This window comes from Salpingoeca rosetta (genome assembly GCF_000188695.1).
Source record: "Salpingoeca rosetta unplaced genomic scaffold supercont1.4, whole genome shotgun sequence".
Taxonomy (NCBI): Eukaryota; class Choanoflagellata; order Craspedida; family Salpingoecidae; genus Salpingoeca; species Salpingoeca rosetta.
Window position 1 is genome coordinate 768,577 of NW_004754930.1, and position 25,574 is coordinate 794,150.

The 25,574-nt window shown below is 57.2% G+C and overlaps 6 protein-coding genes across 6 annotated transcripts in view; 3 read left to right on the forward strand and 3 right to left on the reverse strand.

The window, feature by feature from the left end:
* Positions 1-1,784, reverse strand: part of PTSG_01247 (uncharacterized protein) — a 4,258-nt gene extending 2,474 nt beyond the window's left edge. Inside the window, exons 1-4 of the mRNA XM_004997161.1 lie at positions 1,709-1,784; positions 1,412-1,504; positions 495-1,233; positions 198-299 (exon numbers count right to left, since the gene is read on the reverse strand). Coding sequence (XP_004997218.1) covers positions 198-299; positions 495-1,233; positions 1,412-1,504; positions 1,709-1,734 — 960 coding nt within the window. The 5' untranslated portion in view covers positions 1,735-1,784. The remainder of the gene's footprint in view (positions 1-197; positions 300-494; positions 1,234-1,411; positions 1,505-1,708) is intronic.
* Positions 1,785-2,381: 597 nt separating this feature from the next.
* PTSG_01248 (uncharacterized protein) lies at positions 2,382-6,958 on the reverse strand. The gene is made up of 3 exons (XM_004997162.1): positions 6,878-6,958; positions 5,794-6,351; positions 2,382-5,113 (listed from the first exon to the last, which is right to left on the reverse strand). Exons 2-3 carry the CDS (start codon positions 5,838-5,840, stop codon positions 2,446-2,448), a joined length of 2,715 nt encoding a protein of 904 aa, XP_004997219.1. The 5' UTR covers positions 5,841-6,351; positions 6,878-6,958; the 3' UTR covers positions 2,382-2,445.
* Positions 6,959-7,746: 788 nt separating this feature from the next.
* PTSG_01249 (uncharacterized protein) lies at positions 7,747-11,644 on the forward strand. Its single transcript, XM_004997163.1, has 2 exons — positions 7,747-9,183; positions 9,615-11,644. Exons 1-2 carry the CDS (start codon positions 8,756-8,758, stop codon positions 11,251-11,253), a joined length of 2,067 nt encoding a protein of 688 aa, XP_004997220.1. The 5' UTR covers positions 7,747-8,755; the 3' UTR covers positions 11,254-11,644.
* A 364-nt stretch (positions 11,645-12,008) lies between these two features.
* PTSG_01250 (uncharacterized protein) lies at positions 12,009-16,965 on the forward strand. The gene is made up of 9 exons (XM_004997164.1): positions 12,009-13,275; positions 13,548-13,664; positions 13,899-14,021; positions 14,363-14,494; positions 14,716-14,952; positions 15,160-15,347; positions 15,600-15,779; positions 16,049-16,268; positions 16,520-16,965. Exons 1-9 carry the CDS (start codon positions 12,121-12,123, stop codon positions 16,745-16,747), a joined length of 2,580 nt encoding a protein of 859 aa, XP_004997221.1. The 5' UTR covers positions 12,009-12,120; the 3' UTR covers positions 16,748-16,965.
* Positions 16,966-17,000: 35 nt separating this feature from the next.
* Positions 17,001-22,865, forward strand: PTSG_01251 (uncharacterized protein). Its single transcript, XM_004997165.1, has 12 exons — positions 17,001-17,022; positions 17,218-17,392; positions 17,557-18,249; positions 18,501-18,785; positions 19,105-19,470; positions 19,755-19,961; positions 20,294-20,490; positions 20,794-20,886; positions 21,047-21,304; positions 21,461-21,556; positions 21,878-22,088; positions 22,365-22,865. Exons 2-12 carry the CDS (start codon positions 17,305-17,307, stop codon positions 22,607-22,609), a joined length of 2,739 nt encoding a protein of 912 aa, XP_004997222.1. The 5' UTR covers positions 17,001-17,022; positions 17,218-17,304; the 3' UTR covers positions 22,610-22,865.
* Positions 22,866-25,553, reverse strand: PTSG_01252 (methyltransferase-like protein 6). The gene is made up of 7 exons (XM_004997166.1): positions 25,392-25,553; positions 24,879-25,149; positions 24,429-24,599; positions 24,055-24,126; positions 23,704-23,773; positions 23,470-23,507; positions 22,866-23,182 (listed from the first exon to the last, which is right to left on the reverse strand). The coding sequence occupies exons 1-7, from the start codon at positions 25,514-25,516 to the stop codon at positions 22,955-22,957; spliced, it is 975 nt and encodes a 324-aa protein (XP_004997223.1). The 5' UTR covers positions 25,517-25,553; the 3' UTR covers positions 22,866-22,954.
* Between the last annotated feature and the right edge of the window lie 21 nt (positions 25,554-25,574).

Sequence of the window (25,574 nt, forward strand, 5' to 3'; positions counted from 1 at the left end):
CCCCCGGGGGGGGGGGGTGTGTGTGTGTGTGTGTGTGTGTGTGTGTGTGTGTGTGTGTGTGTGTGTGTGTGTGTGTGTGTGTGTGAACAAAGGCAAAGAAGAAGGAGCGAATATGTCGTTTTACGCACAAGTACAGGGTGTGTGTGTGTGTATATGCACCCACGCAAATGCGCAATGACATGGCGAGTGTGGTGTACCTTTGGTTCTGGGCAGTCGCGCGCAAGATGGCCGGATCCACGACAGTTGTGGCACTTGATGAACGAGCGCGCACGGGAGAAGCGATCATATGTCTTTGGGCCCTGAGATGGTGCATACAAATCATAGTGATGAGGATCAGGCAAGAAAGAACTTCATGCTCACTCACCTTTGCTTGCACTGTTCCGTCTCCCACCATCACAAGTACACACACAAGCACACGCACGCACACACACGCACACACACAAGCACGCACACGCACACGCACACGCACGCGCGCGTGCGCAGAGGTGTCGTACCGTGTCGTGGTCTGCTGCCCACAAGTCGGCGTCGTCGTCGCTGCTGGCTTCAACGTACTTGACCGTCTTTGCAGCGGCGATCACCGCTGCTGCCGTGGCTGCTGTCGGTTTCGGCGCCGATGCTGTGGCGGTGGCGGTGGTGGCGGTAGTGTTGCTCTCTGTTGTGTCCGTCTTGCTCGCGCTGTGCATTTGTCTATGGCCTGCAATGTCTTCCTCTTCTTCATCATCGTCATCGATGACAACAACAACAGAGTCGTCACCGCTGCTGCTGCTGCTGCTACTGCTACTGTCACTACTACTACTGCTACTGCTGCTACTGCTGCTTCCACTGCTTCCACTGCTGCTGTTCGAGTCTTCAACCACCTGCACGCTCTCCACACTAGAGACGGTTGCATTGAGTACAAAGTTGTCCACGCTGCTGTTCAGCTTGCTCGCTTCAGCTGCTGCATCCGCACCGCCTGCACCGCGCTTGCGGCGACGGCGGCGGGCCTGGCGCGCGCGGCTGGAGTCGTCTGTGTTTCCGCCATCGTCGTCGGTGCTGTATGCTTCGACAAAGAGCGGCTCCTTCGGGAGCTGTCTCTGGCGAAAGGCAGACGCGCGGCCGGGCTCGTCGTCCACGGAAGTGTTGAGCGCTGCAGGTGACTGGACATGTGCCGTGCTACCGTTCTCCTGTGCGGCGTACTCCGATGGCGTGGCAGGATGCTTTTCTTCTGTTGTGGGCCCTTGTGCTCCGGGCGTCCTGTGCCACATCACACAATGCACAGCAAGACACACATACAGAGACAGAGGCAAACAGAGAGAGAAGGAGCAATGCGATGATGAGCTGCCATGCATGCATGGCACGTGCCATACATGAACGAAACCAATGGAAGCGGCCTTGAGTAGAGAGCGCGCGACATGCATGTCATGCTACTGACGCTGCGGGGACGGCATTGGAGATGCTGGAGTAGTGGAGGGCGCGATATGCTGCGAACTCGGCCTCCGAATCCGCGTCAGAGTCCGATCCCCGACTGCCAACAACGAGCACAACGGCGTGACGGTGAACGATGAACGTGCAGACAGCAGCACACAAGCAAAGACGTATGCAGCGAGGCATGCAGCAAAGCATGCAGCGAGGTAGGCGACGAGGCATGCAGCGAGGTAGGCGACGAGGCAGCCAGGCAGCGAGGCAAGAAAGCCACATGTATCGTGCACATGCCCGCGCACACACTCACTCTGATCCAGAGTCCCACGCTGACATCGTGTGCGGTTGCTGTTGTGTGTGGAGAAAAAACACACGTGCAAAAAGAGTTTGTGTGTGTGTGTGTGTGTGTGTGTGTGTGTGTGTGTGTGTGTGTGTGTGTGTGTGTGTGTGTGTTGCTTGCTCCTTCCTCTCCCTTCCCCGCCTCCTCCTTCTCCTTGCTCCTCCTTCTCCTTCTTTCACAGCTTGGTTTGTTTTGCTCAACAATACATACATATGTACAGCAGACTGGCGCGAATCACATCAACAGCATCAAGCGTAAACGGCCACGCTGACAGGGAACAATTGTAACGGCAGTGGAGATGGCGTAGCCGGCAACCAATGACCAAGCACAACAAGCACAAGAGGAGCAGCGGAGAGCCTACAAACGAGAGCATGGGCAAAGCCGTGCACAGGATCGAACAACCAACAGAACCAACAATGCATGATGTGATGATCGAGCTCGTGGCACGGATGGCAGAGAGACGCTATCCGCACCCCTGTGTGCGACTCAACAAGGGGTAGTGGCGGCTCGTGGATGGAACCATTGCTATCACACACACGCACACACACACACACACACATGCACGCACACGCACACGCACGCACACGCACGCACACACAACACATACAAACACATACACATACGCACACATACATACACCACACACGCACACACACACACACACACACATACACATGCACATACATACACATACACACACACACACATCAGGCGGTGGAGTCCACAGCACGCGGCTGCAGCAGTCGCATGCGCCGGTGGCTCTCGAGCAGATCGGCTTCCAGCGACCGCAGTGACTCCGCACGCACGCAATCGCCAATGTCCTGACACGTTGCTTGCTGTAGCGCCTGCTGAATGACAGCCGGGTGGAACCACACGCGTCGACACCGCCTGCACGTGCCGCCACCACTGGGACTGCTGCCAGTACTGCCAGTGACGCTGACGCGGGCACGGCCGCAGTGGCGACACTGCCCCTGGCCTCCCTGCTGCTGCCTTGTTTGCTGTTGCTGCTGTTGTTCTTGTTGTTGTTGCAACGCCTTTGCGTCGACACAGTCCGCGGACGAGCGTGCACAGCGCAAGCGGCGCCGGCGGAACGACGCAGACAGCGGGCGCGCCAGCGTGATGGATGGCGACGAGGCACAGCTGCTCCCACAGCTGCCGCTGGTGGCGATGGTGCTTCTGTGCAAAGCCGTCATGGCCGCACTCTCGGCATCGCAGGTCGCATCACTGTTCACAACATCATCTGCATCATCGCCTTCAGCGTCGCCAAACACATCGACGCCATCAACACAGGGTGAACTGCCATCCGCATCAGCGCCAAACACGTCTTCGTCCTCATCATCACCGTCATTTGCAATGTCTTCATCATCGCCACAGCCACCATCACCACCAAAAACCTCATCATCATCCTCCTCTAGCGCAGCAGCGTTGTGGACGCTGTCATCTTCACCACCAAACGGATCATCAGCATCACCATCAACGTCATAGCCATCGACATCAGCGCTCTTCCTGCCAAACACATCGTCACCTTTCTCCTCCTCCACCTCCTCCTCCTCCAATTTCTCGTCCCCCTGTTCCTTCATGTCGGCTTGGCTGGAGTTGTAATTTGTGCTGTCTGCTTGCCGGGCTGGCGTGCCAGCCGCATCCACGCCTTCGTCCATGACAGGCGCGGGCTGCTCTGCCCTGCGGTGTGTGTTTGGTTGGGCCGAGGTGCAGCCATATGGCATGGTGGTGATGGTGGTGATTCCCGGCCGCACACGTGCGATGGCGTGGGGTGTGCCATCGGGCAGCATGCACCCCTGGTACACGGCCATCATGCCTTGGTGCTTTGCAGCAGAGGATGTGGCCCGCGCGCGCTGCCGGCGACTTGCGCTCGAAGGCCGGCTCCCGTGGTTGCTGTGGTTGCTCTCGCTGCTGTTGTTCTTCCTGCTGTCGCTGTTGCTGTAGCTGTTGCTAGAATTGTGGTGGATGGTGTTAGTGTGGTGGCTGTTGCTGTGGCTGGTGGTGCTACTGTTGTCGTTGTCGCCGTTGGGTGTGATGGTGCTGCCGCTGCCACCGGCTTGCTCCAGCTGTGCGCCCTTGTCAGCACAGTCGCCGAAACGGCTGTTGCTGTCGTCGTTGCTGTTCGTGCTGCTGCTACTGCCACCGTTCAAGCAGATGAACCTGTTCTTCTCCGTGTTGATGACGGCCTGCATGTCCATGCTGTTGAGGCGGATAAAGTCCCACAGCGGCTGCTTGCCACTCGTAAACCCGGCCTCCACCGCCTGCGCCACGGCCTCTGCCTGGATGCGGTTCAGCTCGTATCTGCTCCAGAACAACGACGGGCTCGACGAGCAACCAGCGTTCGGCCCTCGGCCAGAAATGTGGCGCGCCCACTCACTCGTGCACTCTTCTTCTTTCTCATCATCATTCATCTCCCCTTGCTTCTGTTCCCCCTGCTTCGAGCTGCTAGTGTCCATGCACTGGTCCATGTCAGACTCGCGGTCCTCTCCCTCTGTCATTGTGTCCGTCTCTGCCTCGGCGTCGGTGCAGGCATCTGTCTTCCGCGCCGGGCCGCTGGCGTCACCCTGCGCCCCCTCCTGCGGTGGTGCTGGCGGTGGCACTGACGTGGTGGCATCAGCGGTCGCTGTTGCGTCGCGCCGGAGCGGCGGTGGGAGAGGGGATGATGCCGGTGGCCGATGCAGGTGGCGGCTCCGGTGGTGGTGATGACGGTGGCGGTGGTGGCGGCGGCGGGTGTGCGGATGGCACGCGGGCGTCGCTGCGTCGGCTCCTGTGGACGGGTTAGCCATGGCAGTGGTGGTGGTGGTGGTGGTGGTGGTGAACTTTGTGGTTGAAGGGTCGGTGGCGTCAGCGGGTGTTGTGGTGCCGGCCGTGTCCATGTCGCTGTTGCACAAAATGGCCTCGTCGCTGTTGCTGTGGGAAAGGGCAAGCCGTCCCGCTGGCTGCGCGAGAGCTGCGCCGGGTGCAGGCGAGCTTGAAGGACAACAGCTTGCCTTGGATGCACTTGATTGCTGGCATGGCGGCTGGTGTTGTGGGTTGTGGTCGTCGGAAACTGGGGTGCGTGGCTGCGGTGTTGCGGTGGCGCTTGGGTTTAAGGGCCGAGGGTGCGTCCCAATTTCCCCGTTTGGCAAAGGCGTGCCTGATGCAGCCATGGTGTGTGCCGAAGCCCGTATTGGCGCTGATGTTGTGGTAATGGCGCCGATTTGCGCGGCAGCCTCCATGCTGTCTCGATCACCGGTGCCTCCTGCTGACTTGAAGGACTTGGCTGGCGCTTGCGGCGGTGGTGCGGCGGTGGAAAATGACACAGGCGCGGGCCGTGCTGCTGTTGCTTCCTTTGTGGACATGGGCGAAGGTATGGAGCACTCGCCTTCCTGAGCCCTGCACGAAACAGTTGCGTCCGTTGTGGTACCAAGCAGGGGAAGGTGCGTGCGCGAGCAAGAGCACAAGTGGACGGCAAGCAAATTAAGAGCGAGGGAGACAGGAGAGGTGGTTGAGGAGGTCGGCGGTGATCATCACAGACACGTGGTGCACGTGAGAGGAGGGCAAGAGGGGGTGAATGCGTGGTTGTGTTGTGGCAGATGTGACACATGTGATCGGGATCACACACGGTGTAGAGAAGGGTGGGGGAGAGGGAAAAGGGGGGGGGGGAGGAGTGGAGGGTGTGTGTGTGTGTCGGGAGCAATCATGACGAGTGGTGTGTGACATGCGCTCGTGTGATGACGTCAATCCAATTGTGGTTGAGACGAAGAAGCGCAATGAAGCAAGCGAAAGAGGAGGGAAGGGAAGGGAAGCAAGGCGAGGAACGGGAAAGGAGCAGGGAAGGGAAGGCAGATGAGCAAAGAAGGTAGGGGAAAAGAAGGGAGGAAAGGGAAGGGGAGGGGAGTGAAGGGAAGGGAAGGGAGGAAAGCAAGGGAGGAGGGTTGCAGGGAACGCGACCAAGCCACATGTGGGAAAGAGCCCCCACCAATCATTGTCGAGCGGAAGCCGCAGCGGTGATCACCGCAGGTTGGTACAAGAGGGGTGCAGGCACACAGCCAGACAAAGTGTGGACCACTTACGTAGCGATGCGGCGTTTGATTTGTGCTGCCAGGCGAAGGACGCTCATGGCGAGGCTATGGTGTCGTAGTAGCTGTTGTTGTTGTTGTTGTGGGGCGGTGAAGGATGGACACCGGGGGCGCCACAGTCTACCAAGTGACCTACAGCTTTCCTAACAAGTAGCTCTTGTTAGTAGAGCACATGAAATGTGGGATGCGTGTGTATCTGGGTCTGCGGGGCCCGAGTGCTGATGGTGATTGGTTGACGAGTTGGTTGGGCAGATGGGTGTGTGCCTGCCTGCCTGCCTGCCTGCCTGCCTGCGGTGAAATCCGATACGTGTCGCGTTGATGGTGCAAGGATGGGTGGTCGTAGATGACCGGCTGTAGATGAGAAGCAATCCAGAAGAAATGGTCGCCAAGAAGGCGAAGACGGCGTGCGCCCTTCCCGGGGTTCCTTGATAGCGTCTCGTGTCTGGCAGGCTGGATGAAAGTGTGGATGTGGATGTGTCTGGCACCGTGCTGCTGGCCCGATTATCACAAAGCGGCCAGCACAACCACACTACCCGTGGAAAGAGGCCTTGCCTGGCCGGGAGGACATCACATCACATCACAGCAGCAGTGCGTGATCAACCAACCAATCAATCAACCAACGAAGGCGCATGAGCAACAGTTTCAAACATGCAAGTTGGAAGGCAGCAGCGTTTCCATTCATCAATGCACAAAGCAGCAACCATTGCATTGTTGTGGCGTGTCGTTTGATCATGGCGGGGTCGTGGTGATTGCATACGTGTGTGTGTGTGTGTGTGTGTGTGTGCGTACGTGTGTGTGCGTACGTGTGTGTGCGTGTGTATGTGAGGGAGAGAAGGAGAAGAGAAGGGGTAGAGAAGGAGACACAGAGACACACACACACACACACACACACACACACACACACACACACATACGCCAACAAGCAAACAGCACGCAAGCATGTGATTGCCACTCAGAATGGTGATGACATTAAGGTCATGTCGGCCAGAGTTTAGGACGCACGCACGCAACCCCCCCCCCCTCGGAAACAAACAAACACACACACACACACACCAAACACGGACACACATTGCCTCACCCTGGCGTCGTACGATGTGGCGGAGTGCGCACTGTGCCTATCTTGCTTGCTTGAGTTGTTGTTGTTGTTGTTGTTGTTGTTGTTGACTTGCTTGCTTTCTGCTCTGCAAGCAAAGCGACCTTGTACTCTGTGCGTACTGTTTGGTGCTGTTGCCAAAAAGAGAGGAAATACACATACAACACATACAAAGCACACAACGCACACAACGCACAGCACCCAAAAGCATGCAAACCGTCGTCCTCCTCCTCCTCCTCCTTCCTCGTGCTTGCTTGCTGCTAGGTTCAGACACCACCACCATCAACGATAGCTGTTGTGTGATGGTGTTGATTTGATGAGAACGCAACCATTCGCTTGCCGTCTTGCTGTTGGGCGCATGGTCTGCCCTGAAAAGGCTTCGTCCGGTTTTTTGTTTTCGGCGCCCCGAAAACGGATCGTTGGAGGACGAAGCGAACGAAGCGAGCGAGATACGCCAGTTCGATGACGTGGGGTGTGTGTTGGTTGGGCACGTTTTGCTCCTCTGCTTGCGCTGCTTGCGTCGCACATGCCGCACTTCCTCCCTCTTCGTGCTTTCGGCTGGCTGCTGTCGTCATGGTGCGATGCAAAAGCAGGGCGTGTGCCACTGGTACCCAACCGTCCTCCTCAGGCACACACCCCTCCCCCATCCACAGGCAGACAGCCTCACGCGGAGGGCTTCACATGCAGTGTCACCCAACCATCAATACACGTTGTCGCGCAACACATCGCCAACTTCCACACGCTGCTGCGCGCGCAGAGGCGGGCAACGCAACACGCGGCAACACGCGGCAACAAACACCTGCGCGTGGTTGTGGTGGTGGTTGGCTTGCTTGCCAAAACCTTTGGAATTCCTTCTGGAAACGCAAGTGCTTGTTCCCCAAAACGAGGCAACAGGCCACGGTGTTGCGTGCACTATGTTGGGGGACCCACAAAAGCAAGCACACACAAGCACACCCAAAGCAAGCACATAAGCAAGCACTGCCATAGCAAGTGAGGCAACCCCCCCCCCCCGCCGGCTTTCCTTTCTTCCCATGTTGCCTCGCCGTCGTCATCCTTCATTTCCGGCCGTCAGTCAGCATCCACATACGCACATTCGCGACACATGCACACGTGACCCAAACGCAAAACTTGCGTTGGGGTTGCGAGTTTCCAGGAACGTTGCTGTCATCAGTGTCAGAAGAGTGCAGGCTTGCTTCAACATCCGCATGCAGAAGGCCACTTCGCTGTGGCTTTCCTCGTTTGCTTGCTGCCTTGCTTGCCGCCCCAAGCATCACCACCTCCACCAACCAATAGTTTCAGCGTGGCCTTGGTTGTTGGGTGGTGGTTGGTAAACGTGGTCTCCCAGTCAGCCATCGCTGGTTGTGTGTTGGAATCGTGCTTGCCATCCATTCAGCGCGCCAACACCACCACCACCTGGCTTGCACAAACGGAGAGATAGACAACCTACCGCACGGCATCGGCATTTTCTCCCGATCGACAACACGACCCGCGCTCCCTCGTTTCCCCCTCCCCCCTGTCTCCACTCATTTTCTTGTCGCAGCTGCCCTCTACCTCCAGACGACGCACCCACACCAATACGACGACAATACGACGCAACCCCTTTCCCATACCCTCCTCCTCGTCACTCGTTGACCGAGACAGCAGCAGCAGCAGAAGGAAACCTCATCGCTTCTAGCAACAAACTACAAACAAACAAACAACCTCAACACACCCAGCACACCTGTCTGGCTTGTGTTGTCGCTGGTGCTCCTCCTCCCTCCACACCCCCCCCCCGCCCTATCATTCATCCTCTTCATCGCCGGCTTGCACCCACAAGAACCAACATTGGTCTCTTGGCGTTTACCACACGCCGCACACGCCACCATGATGAACACCAAGTGCGCTGTCGCCAACCCTTCCACAGCCACAGCAACACCAGCCTCGTCGCCTCGGTACGTCTCCACCCAAGGCACATACTCCACAGCCATGGCAGCTCAGCACGGCCACAACACCCACGCTGAGGCCAACCGCCCGACGACACAGACCCGCCCCAAAACCGCGCCCGGCCGCGACAGTAAATCTGCTTCCGCGCACCTCGCGTCCACGACCTCTGCGACCTCGTCATCCTCTTCTTCGTCCACACGTGCCCAAGCGCAGACCCCAGAGCCGCAGCAGTACCACCACCACGAGCGCCGCCGCCCAACGTCACCCATTCCTCGACGCACCATCAAGATCAGCTCAGACTACCGCGAGGCTGTCAACGCTGTCGGCGTCGTCGCGCTCGCCAAACACATCAAGCAGCAGATTGTCGAGTGAGTTTGTTTGTTCCCTTCCTTGCACACATGCATGCATGCAGGAACCAACCCATCCACAGTGCACCTCTCTGTGTGCGTGCGTGTGTGTGTGTGTGTGTGTGTGTGTGTGTGTGTGTGTGTGTGTGTGTGTGTGTGTGTGTGCGTGTGTGCGTGTGTGTGTGTGTGTGTGTGTGCGTGTGTGTGTGTGTGTGTGTGTGTGTGTGTGTGTGTGTGTGTGTGTGCGTCTGTGTGTGTGTGTGTGTGCGTCTGTGTGCGTCTGTGTGCGTGTGTTATCTGTGCGTTATCTGTATGTGACGTCACCATACCATCACACACAGCCTCCAGCTCCATTTCCCCCCCCCCAAGGTCCATTGCTTCCGCATGTTCTCGATGATTGCGCTGACACTGACATCCACCTCCGTCCCCCTCGTTCTGCATGTTATTATTAGGTCCTGGGTGGACTTGAATGTGTCGAGCCCAGGCGCGCCCGTCGACTTTGTGGCAAAGCACTCGCTGTCCAACGAAGAGTGCGAGCACCTCAGGCGCTCCTCCTCACCTGGGAAGCGCACGCCATCTCCACCAACACCGTCTGCCCACGCCAGGTCCTCGTCCCCGTCTCTCTCGTCACCGGCACCCCAGGGCCCACCAACGTGGCTGTACCAGGCGGCACGCTCGTGCGTTGGCCAGCAAGCTGCTGCTGCTGCTGACAAGACGACTGCCAGATCAACCGCAACCGCCACAGCTGCCGACACCGAGAAGCAAGCGGCCGGCGCAAACGATACGGACAAGCAGCAGAAAGCGGGCAAAGAGGACAAGCAGAGCACTCGCTCCAAACCGACGAACCCCCGCCGTCCGCGCGCATTCACATCCACGTACGAGAAGCAGACTTCGAGAACGACAAAGGCCACGCCAACGCCGGCAACAACAACAGCCACCGCGCCGTCCCCATATCTGGACGATCGCGCCACCACAAAGCGGGCTCGCCAGCGCCAGCGCAGCAACACGGGTGCCGCGCCAGCGGCACAGCCCAACCCGCCCGTGCGCAAGAGCAGCTTCCTGCAGCGCAGCGCCTTCCACGGCCGCACAAGCCCCGCCGTCAGGTCGGCCCACCCGACACAGCATCTCCTCAACAACAAGGTGCACGCGCAACAGGCGCCGCACGCCCGCATCAAGGCCGCCTTCAAGACAGACGCATCGCGTCCAGGCACGGCGGGGTCGAGTAAGACGTCTGCCTCAGCCAACACGACAATGACAACCGACAGCGGCGCCACCACAATGTCGTCCCCTCTGCCTGCACCCAGGTCGCCGTCGCCTAAGCCCTCGCCACTCACCATCACAACCTCACCCGCCGCACCCAAGGGCACAGTGCCTTCTCCGCAGCCACACCGCACCGCCACTAGCCCAACCAGCCCGACCACGACCATCGCTGTCACAGACGCCGACACAACCATCACATCCGCCGCCACCATGATGGACACGACCAACCCTGGCGAGGCCCTGGCCCTTGAGGAGGCTGTCGACACCATTGTGGACACGTTTCGCGATCGCCTGCTGGAGCGCATCAATGGCGACCCCGCCTTTCGCGCGCACATGCTCGCCGTCATCGGCTATGGTGGCGCTGCGGAGGATGCACGCCAGACACCGTGCAGCAGACCGTCGTCACCGCTGCCGTCGCTGTCGCGGCCCACGACGCCAGACACGGTCCGCTTCCCAAAGCTGCGAGGGGCCACCCAACAACAACAACAACAGCAGCAGCAGCAGCAGCAGCAGCAGCAGCAGACATGCCATGTTGCAGGAGGCATGGGGAGCGGCACCACCGCCACGACACTGGACGTCTGCGTGGCCGAGATGAACATGAGTGTGCGGGCCACGCTCTCCGCGCTTGTTCCCCCTGCTTCTCCGCCTTTGCAAGGTTCTGTGCTTTCCCCGACAAGCACAGCGTATTCGCGCCGCGAGCGCCCGTCCACTGCGGGCACAACGACTTCCACCCCTTCCTCGTCACGCTCCATCACGCCCCTGCTTGATCGTGAGGATCGCGGCGTGTCTGATGACGACCGCCTGTACATGGCCACCGCCCTCCAGTACTGATCCAATGCGTGATGGCTTCTTCATGTGTGTGTGTGTTTGTGTTTGTGTGTTTATTTGTGTGGTTCTGATTGACTGTGCTATTTGAATGCGCTGGCCGCACCTACATATCCTGTGTTACTCCTTACATGTTTTGACCTGAGTGAGCACTTGTTGTTAGTTACGCTTGTGAGTGAGTGAGTGTGTGTGTGTTCGCCACGTGTGCGCGCAGTGTTCACTCTCTTCTTAGCTGTGCCCGTTGACATTTCGGTCTTGTTGTGATATGTGGTGGCAGACACACGCACCGCTTCGCATTGTTTGTTGCGTCCATTGTATGTGACCTTGTGTTCTTTGAAGAGGACGACGATGAGTGAGTCAGTTCGATGACATGACATTACAACAGTCTTTAGCTGCATGAGGCACAGAAACGAACCAAAGCAAACACCCAGACACAGGGAGTGCGAGGGGTTGTGAGTGAAGGAGCGAGTAAGTGAGTGCGTGAGTGAGTGAGTGAGTGTGAGTGAGTGTGAGTGAGTGAGTGAGTGAAGGAGCGAGTAAGTGAGTGAGTGAGTGAGTGAGTGAGTGAGTGAGTGAGTGAGTGAGTGAGTGAAGATGCACACACACACACACACACAGAAGATGCACACACACACACACACACACACACACACACACACACACACACACACACACACACACACACACACACACACACACGACATCGCGCAAGGAAGGACCGCCCGTACGATAAGTTGTGTAAGTTATTTGCCAATTTTCGGCAATCCACGTGCACCGCAGCGACAACAACCAACAACAGCGACAACAGCGGCACGCGGTCACACCTGCCCCACCACCAGCTCCACCGGCCCATCGCCGCGCTTCCCCCCAGCCATGTCGCATCGCCATGAGGCTGGTCCGCTGAAGCAGCAGAACAAGTCGCACAAGACAAGGTTCCGAACAAAAGGCCAACGATTGGACCGCCTGGCCGGGCGAACAATTGCCACGGCAGCTTCGCGCAAGAAGAAGGCCGCAGATTCAAAGGCCGCACGCAAGCTCAAGCAGACGCAGGCCCGTGCTGCGAAGCGCGACGCCGCCATGCAGGCCAAGCGCCGCATCGGCACCACAAACGCCCCGCCATACTTTGTCCTGCTTGTGCACCTGCAAGAGGACACCCAGGCCGCCATCAACCTGCGTGACCAGCTTGTGCAGGCCTCCGTGCCAAAGGGCGTGCACAACGGCGGCGGTGGCGCCAACGCAGACGGCACGTGGGTGCCGGATGCGCTGGACGTGTCCTTCTTCTCCACACGCCTGAAGAAGAAGATGAGCATCGCCGTTGCCTCAGCCAACGTCCTGGCGACGCTGGAGCTGACCAAGGTCGCCGACACCGTCGTGTTTGTGGGCAAGGCATACGAGGAGGTGGCCGAGGACCGGCAGCTCCTGATCAACTGCCTCTGTGCACAGGGCGTCCCCACCACCGTGCACGTGCTCACGGATCTGGAAGAGCTGCCTCAGAAGAAACGCTCCGACGTCAAGCGCACGTTTGCCAAGGAGGCCACAGACCTGTTGCCGGACACCACCGTGCAGTTTATCGAGAAGCCATCAGACTACCAGACCTGCCTCTGGGGCATCGCCAACAAGAAGCGCAGGACGGTGCACTGGCGCGAGGCGCGCACCCACGTCATGGCCGAGCGAGTCAGCTACGATGCGGCAAACCGGGAGTTGCGTGTCACAGGCTACGTGCGCGGGCCGTCCCTCAACGTCAACGCGCTTGTCTACCTTCCTGGCCTGGGCGCACGCCAGATGTCGCGTGTGCTGCAGGCAACAGAGCCCATCCCGTCGTCCCACAAGAGCAAGAAGTCGAACCAGGCGTCCATGGATGCGACCGCAGAGGCCGGCAGTGACGATGCCACCGTGCTTGCCGCGCCAACCCCTGAATTCCAGCACACGCTCCAATCGGAGGTGGAGGTTGATCCCCTCGATGCCGAACAGACCTTCCCCACCGAGGAAGAGCTCGCACAAGCAGACAGCGTCCAACACCGCGCCATGGTACGGGCGTTTGTATGTCTGTGTGTCTGTATGTCTGTGTGTCTGTGTGTCTGTGTGTCTGTGTGTGTCTGTGTGGGGGTGGGGGTGGGTGTGTGGGTGGGCGTGTGGGTGGGTGTCTGTGTGTGTCTGTGTGTCTGTGTCTGTGTGTGTGTCTGTCTGTGTGCACAGTTCAAGTGCCACACTCGCCTTGCATGTGGTGACCTCGAATCACTGCCGTGAGCTTACTCGCTTATTCCCACGGTCTGCTCTCCTGTGATGGTTGTGGTGTGTAGACTGTACAGACGCGTAAGGTGCGCGTGCCAAAGGGGTTTTCAGACTATCAGGCATCTTGGCTCATTGGCGACGACGATGACGAGGACGACGATGCCGGCGACAACGACACGTCCATGGTGGGTGTCGGCATGTGATGCTGCGAATGCTCACGCCCTTCGGCGAGTGGTTGTTGTTGCTCGTGTGTCAGAATGAACTTCTGCGTGTATGCTGTCAACTGTATTTTGTGTGATGTTAGCTGATATGATCTTTTTGACCCCCCCCCCCACACTCACACGCACACACACACACTCATACACTGTCTCTCCTCTCTCCTTACACGTGTGGCCCGTGTGTGCGTGCTCTCCTCCTAGGCCATGGATGACGAGGACGAAGACGAGATGAACGCGGTGCATAAGGACATCTGGGAGGCGGTGAAGGGCGCAAAGTACGTCGGTGGCGCCGATGGCAGTGACGCAGACTCTGTAAACATGGAGGTGAGCCCTGCACACGACGCGCGCGACGTTCCGTGTCCTTCGCAATTCTTATTGTTTGTTTCGTGTCTCGTCGTTCCTCTTGTGCTCCATGGGGAAGCAAATACACCCTGGCAGCGCGCACACTCACGCATACACATCTGCATGCATGTTCACTCACCCACACCCACACACACACTCAATCACCCACACACACTCACTCGCTCACACACACACACACACACACTCACTCACTCACTCACTCGCTCACACACACACACACACTCACGCTCTCACTCACTATCTCACTCACTATCTCACTCACTATCTTACCCACCCGATCCTGTGGCTGTTCCCCGCACCAGCGCGGACCGATTGCCGATGAGGACGACGATGATGACGATCTGGAGGAGCGGGAGTACATTGTTGACCCGCAGGAGCGAGCAAAGGCATACGACGCAACCATGGATATGACCGAAGAAGAGAAGGAGCTCAAGGTCCGTTGTGGGTGTCTACGTTTTGCTGGCTGTGGTTTGAAAGAACGAGAGGAAGGGTGCGTTTTGGACCACAGCGTCATGGGTGACGTGCCCCCTTCCCTGCCTCACAGGCACACACACACACACACACACACACACACACACACACACACACACACACACACACACACACACACACACACACACACACACCACACCGTGCTTGGTTTCTGTTGTGGCAGAAATTGCGCGCGGCGACAGAGGACTTTGAGTTTCCAGACGAGATTGACACGCCTGCGGACCAGCCCGCGCGCGTGCGCTTTGCCAAGTACCGTGGCCTGCAGAGTTTCCGCCACACCCCCTGGGACCCTCGTGAGGACCTTCCGCCCCAATACGCGCGCATCTTCAAGTTTAAGAACTTTGATCACACTCGCCGACGCGCCATCAAGGACCTGGCAACGCAGGACAGCGACGAGGAGGTGTGTGTGTGTGCATGTGTGTGTGTGTGTGTGTGTGTGTGTGTGTGTGTGTGTGTGTGTGTGTGCGTGGTCCTGCGCTTTGGTTGCTCTGTCTGCCCGCGGCTTCTCTCTGTTTTCGTTGCTGGGTGTGACTTGAGCGCTGGTTTCAGCACGCCTCCTTCATTTTCTTATGGCTCAACCTTGTGCACCGCCACCCACCCGCTGTAGCTGCAACCGTTTCTTGTGGGCGAGGGCACGTACGTAACCGTGTGCATTGCGGATGTGCCTGAGGATTACCCGCAGTCCGTGGACATCAACATGCCGCTTGTGCTGTGGGTGCTCATGGAGCACGAGAACAAGATGTCTGTCGTCCATTTCCTCATCAAGATGCACCCCACATACAACGAACCCATCAAGTGAGCCGCGCCTACTGCACTTGTTTGTTGCTCCTGTGTACGTGCACTTGGCCATTTGCCGTTTTGCCTTCGTTTGCCTTTGTTTGTCATTGCTTGCCTTTGCTTGCATTGTTCTGCTCACGAGAAACCATATCTCCTCACGTCCGCCCCGACCACGTTCTCCTGCCCCATCCAATCACCCTGGACGCGTTTTTCCTCACCCTTGTACGTGTCTTCCCCTCTCTCCACCCAACAAACACCACCCATTCCCAGGTCGAAGGAGCGGCTTGTGTTCCAGACGGGCACGCGCCGGTTCTATGCAGAGCCAATCTTCTCCTCCAACTCCAACGGAAACAAGCACAAGTTTGAGCGCTTCCTGCAGCCTGGCGCGTCTGCTGTCGCCACAGTTATTGCCCCCGTCGTCTATCCACCCATGCCCGTCCTCTGCTTCAAGTCAGTTCCCAACCACGCGAGGAGTGCGGCACACACGCACTCTTGCACGAAGCTGGCGCGTGATGCGTGCTTGGGATTGGATTTGAAGGGAAGAGTTCATGGTGTGTTGTGGCCTGTGGCCTGTGCGGGCTGTGGTTGCCCAAGACAAAGCTGCTGTGCAGCACACGCTTGTGCGTTTGCCATTGCTGTGTGGCTGCCGGTGTAACGTGTGACTGATAGCTCATGGTGCTTGTTTTTTGTTTTTGTCTTTGATGCGCACGGTTTTGCAGGGAAATGGAGGATGGCAGCCAGCTGCTGGTCGCGAGCGGCGCTGTTGTGAACGTGAACCCGGACCGCATTGTTGTCAAGCGCATTCGCCTGTCCGGATATCCGTTTAAGATCAACAAGCGCTCTGCCGTGATTCGGCACATGTTCTTCAACTGCGATGACATCCACTGGTTCAGGCCCGTCGAGCTCACCACCAAGCTTGGCCGTCGCGGTCACATCAAGGTGTGCACATCGTCTGTGTATCGTGTCTGTGTATGGGGGGGTCTGTGTGTATCGTGTGTGTGTGTGTGTGTGTGTATCTGTGTGCATGTAATATCTATCCTTCTGTCCATCATCGACCCATCCTTCCGCCTGTCCATCTTGTTTGTCCGTCTGTCCGTTCATCGACGCGTGCGTTGCTCCAAATCACCGCCTCTCCTTCCTCACCGTCTCCCGTCCCTGGCTTCTCCCCGCACTCTGCGTGTTTCATGTAGGAGAGCTTGGGTACGCATGGGCACATGAAGTGCGTGTTTGACCAGCAGCTCAAGGCGCACGACACAGTGTTGTTGAACCTGTACAAGCGTGTGTATCCAAAGTGGAAGTACGAGGAAGCAAAGGCGCAGGCCACAGACGTGCTCACGCTTGCGCCGCTCGCTGGCGGCGAGGAAGAGGGAGAACCAGAGGAGCAGGAGCAAGAAGACAACGATGACATGATGGAGTGATGATCCGTGCCATCCCACACGACCAGCCAGACGACTATATTGCCAAGCAAGAGCACCTTGTACACTTGTGAACCGCCACCATCACCACCACCAGCAGCAGCAGCACCACTACCAGCAGCAGTAGCAGCGGCAGCATGTCACATCAATCACATTTGTCACAACTCAAACAACCACCACAAACACACGATCGCGCACCACAATAAAACAGTGCGACCTGATTGGCCAATTTGAATAATTTTTGTGTTGTGCCGGTTTTCCATTGTTGTTTTGGGCGGGTGGGTCGAATACAGACGGAGACACTTGTGTTGTTGCGCTGCTTGCTGGTTGGCTGGGAAGCAAATACATAAGGCAAACGTGTGTGTGTTGTGAGTGTATCGCTCAGCCCTGACTTTACTCTCAACACACACGCACGCACAGCTTCTCTCTTTGTCTGAGTCTCACTTCTCGTCCTTCCAATCCCTTCATTCCAGGCACTCGAGAGCCAACCCACAAAGGAAATAGCTGGAAACGTGGTGAGACGTGAGAGACGTGAAACTCCTCAACCCCGCAGCTCAGCAATGGCGGCAGTGACGCGCATGGCGTGTGCAGCCACGCTGGCTGTGCTGCTTGCAGCCATTGCCTCCTCGCTTCATGTTCATGCACAAGGTGGGCAATCAATCAAGCTGGTCGCTGTGGCGCTTGCACTGTTAAGACTGTTTGCTTGAAGTTTGTTTGTTGCGGCCATGACGCGGCCAACTCACATCGTAGCAGCCAATACTCACATCGCACCGACCACAACGACAACCATTGTCATCATTGCACAACGACAGAGGCGTGCATGCAGTCGCAGCCAGACGCATGCCCGTTTGGCCAGGCGTGCTTTCCAATCAAAGAAGTGTGCACGGTCGAGGTGGATGGCACGACCGACTGCCCCGGCGTGTGCGACGAACCGCTCCAATTTCAGGTGGAAGACGTGCCTGCAGGCACGGATACCGGCGACGCATGCAGGGAGCCTTGCTCCCAGCTGGCTGAGCGAGACAACATCCCTGGGCGGCAGGACGACTGCGAGGCTGGCTGCACTCTCGGGGCGCAAGCAGCGTCTCGGGGCGAGTGCGCATCCCTGTGCGAGCTGACAGAGGACCTTGTCTGGGTGGCGGACTGCGAGGCCGCCTGCCAACGCTTCTTCGACATCAGCGCCACCACGGACCAGGCAGCGACCTGCGCCAGCGCCCGCTCAAACTGCACGGCCTGCGCTGCCATGTCTTGCTCTTACTGTCAGATTACTCAGTCTGGCGTGGTCTTGTACACGGACTGCCTTGATCCGGATGACGAAGCCTCGAGCGCAGACTGCACAGAGCTCGGCGGCGCACTCATTAGCAGCGCGTCCTCTTGCCCCGTGGCCACAGATCCGTGCGCCTCCGAGCGCCCGTGTGAACAGCTGCAGTGTGACGAAGGAGAGCAGCTCATGACGCTGCCGCTGCAGGACGGAGAGTGCTGTCCCCAAATGCTCTGCGTCACACAAGGTCTGCCCGCGTTTCTTTGTAGTATGTAGGTGTGTATGTCTGTGTGTGTATGTCTGTGTGTGTCTGTGTCTGTGTCTGTGCCTGTGGCTGTGTCTGTGTTTCTGCGTGTGTGCACGCGCAAGCTTGTGGGCAATATGTTCTTCCTTCCCTCAAGTCCCTCACTCGCACACACAGTTCTTCCTTCCCTCAAGTCCCTCACTCGCACACACAAACGCCCACCTGAACGCGTGCAACTTCGTGTTGCTTCACAGACACGCCGACATGCGCCCAGCAGGATACATGTGAGGGCTGCTTCTCCCAGGAGGGCTGCGTGTGGTGCAGTGACGGTACGGTTGATGGTGTGGCCGCGTGCTTGAACACCAACGGCGCAGGCGCGCTGTGCTTCGAGGAAGGCGGTATGCTGGCTGCAAACGCCAGCCAGTGCTCCCAAACCTGCCCAGGGACATGCCCGACGCCGATCTGCGAGCCCGGATATGAGCTGGTTGAAACGCCCCAGCCTGGCCAGTGCTGCCCAGATGTCGAGTGCCGTCCCACAAGTGCGTGAGCATTGTATGTGTCTGTGTGTCTGTGTGTCTGTGTGTCTGTGTGTGTGTGTGCGTGTCTGTGTCTGTGTCTGAGTCTGTGCGTGTGTCTGTGTGTCTGTGTGTCTGTGTGTGTCTGTGTGTCTGTGTGTCAGAGACAGACAGAGACAGAGACACAGACACAGACACAGACACAGACACAGAGAGAAAGAAACAGGGCACATGCGTTTGTAAATTGTGTGCCGTGTCCAAAGTGTAACTACATATTGCAGTCTCCTCACTGATGCATTGTCACTTCCTTTCCTCCTCCTCTCCCCTGCCCCCAATTCACTAGGCGCCACGTGTCAGACCAAGGCATCATGTGGTGACTGCCTCGGCACGAGCGGGTGCAGCTGGTGCGCGCTGTCCGACATTGGCTTCTGCTTCGTGACGTCAGACCTGGAGGCCGCTGCTCTCGACTGTCAGGAGCAGGGTGGCGAATTCTTCGATCCACAGGCAACGTGCCCCGCAGCCTCAACAACAACAACAACAACAACAACAACAACAACAACAACAACAACAACAACAACAACAACAACAACAACAACAACAACCGGATGTGACAATGTTGAATGCTCTGTGCCGCAGTGCAACGCAGACGAATTGCCTGTTCAAACGGACTTTGACGGTTGCTGTGCTGTCTACTCATGCGAACCCGTCGGTACGCGTCATGCACCCACAGTGTCATCCACCAAATCAGTCTGTGGTTTGCTTGCCTGCATGCAGTTTGCTTTCCCAACGCAGCAGCACGCTTGCTGCTCTTCACCACCCGTGTCTTGCTTGATATCATGGCCGACCTTGGTGCTCGTGCTTTGTCTTTGGTTTTGGTTCGTTTTGCATTTCAACACCTCACCTCTGACCGCCACCATCACCTTCCTCCCCCGTTGAACCCCCCCCCCCTCTCTCTCTCTCTCTCCCAACTGTTACAAACGCGCCCGTTGACAGTGGAGTGCCGGCGAGGTGAGACGCCAACTGGCACATCGTGCACCTGCACGCGCGATACAACCAACTGCCTCGCATGCGCCGTGTCCACGGTCACGGGCGAGGATGTGGGCTGCCTCCGCTGTCGCAATGCGCTCTACTTGCACGAGGCCCAGTGCGTGGAGCAGTGCCCATCAGAGCTCACGAGCTACGGTCTCGGCAACTTTGGACGTATGTACACACGGGAAACGCGCGCGCGCGCGCGCGCGCGCGTGTGTGTGTGTGTGTGTGTGTGTGTGTGTGTGTGTGTGTGTGTGTGTGTGTGTGTGTGTGTGTGTGTGTGTGTGATTCGTTTGCTTCAATCAACTTAGTTTCGTCGACCTCGCTTCCTTGATCGTGATTGAGGAGTGTCTTTCTGTGTCATGACTCCCGATTCCTTTGACAACCGCACACGCCCCTCTCCCCTTCTCTCTGCACTTGCTGCAAGCACACATGCGAGCTTTGTGCATGATCCCAAAGCCATCCATCCACTCACCAGCCTGTCCAATTTGCCCGCTCTGCAGGCGAGTGTACAAACCCGTTCACATGCCGCGGCTCCACCGTCGAGTCTGATCCGTCTCGCGAGTGCGTATGCACAGATATTGCCAACTGCTTCCAGTGCGATTGGGAGGCCGGCAATGCGCCTGGGCAGTCGACATGCACGCGCTGCAGGAATGGCCTTTACCTGAGCGCGGACACCTTCACATGCATCTCTGCAGAGGTTCGTGTCGATGGTGACACGGCTGTATTGTGTCTGTCTGTCTCTGTGTGTGTGTGTGTGTGTATGTCTGTCTGTGTGTATGTCTGTCTGTGTGTGTGTGTCTGTGTGTGTGTCTGTGTGTGTGTGTGTGTGCGCGCGACTGAAGGCGGATCCCTTGTTGTTGGATGGCACTGGCCAATGTGAATCCCCATACCCCACACTACCACGCTTTTTGGTTTTGTTACATTGCTCGCTCACACGCATTCTTCCCCGCTACACCAACACAACTCCCCCCCCCCCCGGGTCCACCATCACCGGTATCAGGAGTGTCCGAGCGGGTATGCGCTGACAGGGAGCGGCGACTATGGCCGACGGTGTACGCCGCCCGCCACGTGCACAGATGGCGTCGACGGCAACGTCAGTCATCAGCGGTGCTCGTGCACTGGCGACACCGACCACACCGAGATGTCATGTGGTGCCACGCAACAATTGTAGATTGCAACACGCTCACTTACACCCTCAATGTTCACTCACGCTCACTTGTGTTCACAATCACTCACGACGCTGTCGCCAACAGGGCCTGCCGTGTGACTGCCCGAGCGGCTGCAGCACGTGCACATACGGTGTTGGTGTCAACAACGTTGTGTGCACGGCGTGCTCAGCCGACTTCTACCTCGTGGGTGTTGAATGCCGTGAGCGGGCAGAGTGTCTTCGGGACACGATTGTGGGCTCCCCCACGGGCGAAGGGTGTGACTGCGGGATTGAGGGGTGCCACCGCTGCCGCATCACCAAGAGCACGGGAGAGGTTGAGTGCACCTCGTGTCGTGATAACAGAGTAAGTCTATCACAACATGCGCGCTCTGAATGCTTGCCTGCGGCTGCCTGTGCTATGAAGAAACACACACACACACACTCACTCACTCACTCACACATCCTGTTGCGTTCACGTGTGCTCAAACCCTTGCCTTATTCTGTCGGTGTCTGGGGCCAGTACCTCTCTGAGAATCAATGCGTTACGGAGTGTGGAGAAGGCACGGTTCCCGTCGGCACGGGCTTCTCCTCCTTTGGCCGTTACTGCCACCCAGGGGTACGTTGCTCACTCGGGCGTTTGTTGTTGTTGTTGTTGTTGTTGTTGTTGTTGTTGTTGTTGTTGTTGTTGTTGTTGTTGTTGTTGTTGTTGTTGTTGTTGTTGTTGTTGTTGTTGTTGTTGTTGTTGTTGTTGTTGTTGTTGTTGTTGTCGCTGTTGTGTATTGTGGCGAACGTGGCTGTGTGGGACATTTCTTGGTTGCCTGCAAGCACGAACATTTGCATGTGAGCCCCACGCCCCGAGGCACTTCCAAACAGATGAATACTCAAACAATCCTCACACAACCCTGACCCTTTAATTTGTGCGTTCTATCAACCGCAGCCTGTCGTGTGCCGTTCCCTGCGCGTGCAAGACAACACCTCTCCATTCCACGGCGCCAAGTGCCCCTGCGAACCGGACTGCTTCCTGTGCCAATGGACAGAGCAAGGCAACATCTGCCTGCGCTGCCGCAACGGCCTGTATCTCCACAATGGCCAGTGTGTGCAGCAGTGCCCCTCCGGCTTTACGAACTACGGCCTCGGCGACTACGGACGTATGTGCTCAAGTGATTGTGGTTCCCGGGAAGGGGGACGGGGGCTCTTGAGAGCTGAGGGTGGTAGTGAGAGCGACGTATGAGCTTGCCTGCGTGATTTCAAGCCCATTCTTTCATCTACTCTGCAGCATGGTGGCTGTGTTTGTTGGCCGCCTTTTCACTTTCCCTCGTTCACACACACACACACACACACACACACACACACACACACACACACACACACACACATGTCTACACACATATACCCTCATACACACACACACCGCAATGCTGCAGGCGAGTGCCTGGAACCGTTTTCGTGCCGTTCAAACCGTTTCCTGACGGACCGCACACGACCGTGCAAGTGCACTGACAACACCAACTGCTTCCAGTGCGACTGGGAGGCTGACAACACGCCCAGACAGGCCACATGCACACGCTGCAGGAACGCCATGTACTTGGCTGATGGGGAGTGTGTTGAGTCGTGCCCTGAAGGCACCACCCCATCTGGCAGCGGCAACTATGGTCGCGAGTGTGTTTAGTCGACGCTTGTAGTTGTGTTCATGTGTGTGTGTGTGTGAGTGTGTATGAGTGTGCATGTGTGTATATGTATGTGTTCAGTTCGTTTCATGTGCATGTGTGTGTGTGTGTCGGCTATCGCTGATAATCATCGCAATTCCCAACCCCGTCTCTGTCTCTCCACCGCAACGCCCACCTGGTGTCTGCTGCGTTTTCTTCTGTTCTCAATCCAACACAACGCACTTTGGTCGTCTTCAATTACACAGCAGCAAAGCCATACACCATTGCAAATGCAACATGCTTGGTATTCACAAACAAACACACGCCCATCCGTGCTCATCCCATCAACAGCGCGTATCTGAGGGCACCTAGTCATCTGCGGCACCGTCTGCCTTCCCTGCATGGTCACTGGCATCATTCGCATCACCGCTGCCATGAACAGCAGCATCCGCACCATCAGCACTATCATCATCGTCGCCGTCGCCAGCCTGTTGTTGCCGTTGTTTCACAAAGGTTCCCTGCACGAACACGCGTGCCAAGTCTACGCCCTCTTTCTTGTTGATGGTTCGGCGGCTCACGTACGCAAGGTCGTCAGCCTGGCCAGGCCGTGGTGGTGATGATAGTTCGATGGTGACAGAGGTGGCAATGCGGAGAGATGAGATTCGACATCATGCACGAACACACAGTGTGCGCGTGCAGGCATTCATGTGTGTATGTGCACACACAGACGCACAAACCTCGGTTCTCACCTGAACTCATCATACACAGACGCACCCACACACAACACTTGAGCTCACATACATGCACAACACTTGAGCACACACACACACACATACACACACACATACATGCACACGTACACGAATGTGCAAAGCGTGCTCACCTCCAGCCCAAATTCCTTGAAGAGTGCCCGCGTTTGCTCTGAAGACAAGCAAACACACCAAACACACACATCGCGAGGGTGAATGGCTGTGCGTACCAACCAAATAGTGTGAAGACGGCGACATGGCAGGGTCGCATCGACCCTACGCAGCATGAGACACAAAGAGAGAGAGAGAGAGAGTGTGTGTGTGTGTGTGTGTGTGTGTGTGTGTGCGTGCGTCGAGATAGGACCGACCGAGCTCAAAGTAGAATGCGCGCGTGCCGTCCTGCCTGTAATACAGCTGCGGTGCGAGCTTGTGTCCCTTCTGTTGCCGTTGGTGTTTTTGGAGCAGAGAGGTGTACTTGATGAGCAGGAATGAAACATTAACAGCAATCATGACACCAACAGCATCAATATGGATGCATACGACGCTCGAAAGAAGAAGGAAGGGAAAAGAGCGTTTGCTTTTGCTTGTGCGGTGTTAAAAGCAGTGGCGCAGGCGCAATGGAAGTAAACGCTTGGCACGGCACAGTGAACCGTTGTGTACAAAAGACGCCATGTCGCACATGCTAATAGGTATGCGATTGTGCGGCCATGGTTCATCACCTTAAAGCGCAGCATGGCGTGGTCATATATGCCGTAGTCACGAAAGCACACGGCCCCGCCAGCCTTCAACACCTGCGCGCACCATGCCAAGATAGAGCGTTGAAAGACGAGGGGAGCATGTGTGAGCAAGCAGGGATGGGTGAGGATGATTAAGGCGCGTGTGTATGATAAAGGGGTTGAGGATGTGCAAGAAGAAGAGCGCGGGTGAAATGAAGGGTGTGAGTCCATCCTCAACACAGCAGACTCATGTCTGCTCAGAAGAGGACACGATGCAGACAAAGCACAATGCAGGTGCCGTCGAAGAAAAGACCAACATCATCAACAACAGCTGCAGCTGCAGCAAGAGCAGCAGCACGTGTTGGTGTCGCCACTACCTTGACGACGTTTGCCAGGAGCAGGCGCATCTCGTCGATGGACATGGCAGAGAGGACAAACAGCGCCGTGATTGTGTCGCAGCTCTCTGGTTCCATGTGCTCCAAGACGTCATCGCGGGTGAGATCGCATTGAAACGCGTGGCAGTCCTCCTCAGTGAACTCCTCATGGCCCTACACCACAGAGGACAACATCAGGCATGCGCCAATTTGAAAAACGGCAGTGATGGTGTTGGGGAAAAGGAGCTCAAGTGTTGTGTGGTTCGTGGTGCGGGCCAAATGATGAATAGGCTGAAGACGTGCTTGCATGTGCGCACGAAGATCTACATATCCGCGCACACACACATGCACACGCTTGTACATACACACTTGCACACACACACACACAAGCACACGCATACACACGCATGCACACACACACCCACTTGCGCACATAGGCACATACAAGCGCACCTTGACAAAGTTAACGGCCCGTGGGGAGAGGTCGCAGGCGTGGACAAACAAGCGGGGGTTCTCCTTGCGCAGAGGGAACACGGTATTGCCGACCCCGCAGCCAATCTCCAGGTGCACGGGACGCTCACCTTGTGGGTTGGTTTCCTGCATCAAGACGGGGAATTCCCGCGTCAGCCAGTGCCTGTCCTTGAAGAAGTTGACTGTGTTTCGCTTGTAGAACAGATCCCAGTGCCGCTTTGCCTCCTTGGCAAACTTTACAGACAGATATGGCCTGAATGTGCATGCACGTGAGTGTAAGTGTGTGTGTGTGTGTGTGTGTGCATGAGAGCGTGCGGGTGTTGTGTAAACCAGGTGTTGAGGGTGTGTCTTGTGAATGAACACGCGTTCTGAAGAAGGCGTTACGCGCACAGTGTTCCTGCTCGAAACACCCACTCCGTTGTCTCCTCTCACACACACACGCATACACACACACATACACACGCACACTCTCTCTGTGTTTTCACTGTGGCTCACCGTGCGCATGGTTCTGTTTCGACGCGCTGCTTCACCTCCTGGTTCAAGTCCACAATCTCCGTGGACCGCACAATCAGCTCTCCACCAGCACCCTCTGCTGTGGTTGTGCTGTCGTCGCTCATCATCGTGTGTCAGTCCGCCCGCGGTGATTCGTCGCTCTCGACAGCATGAAATGTAGCGATG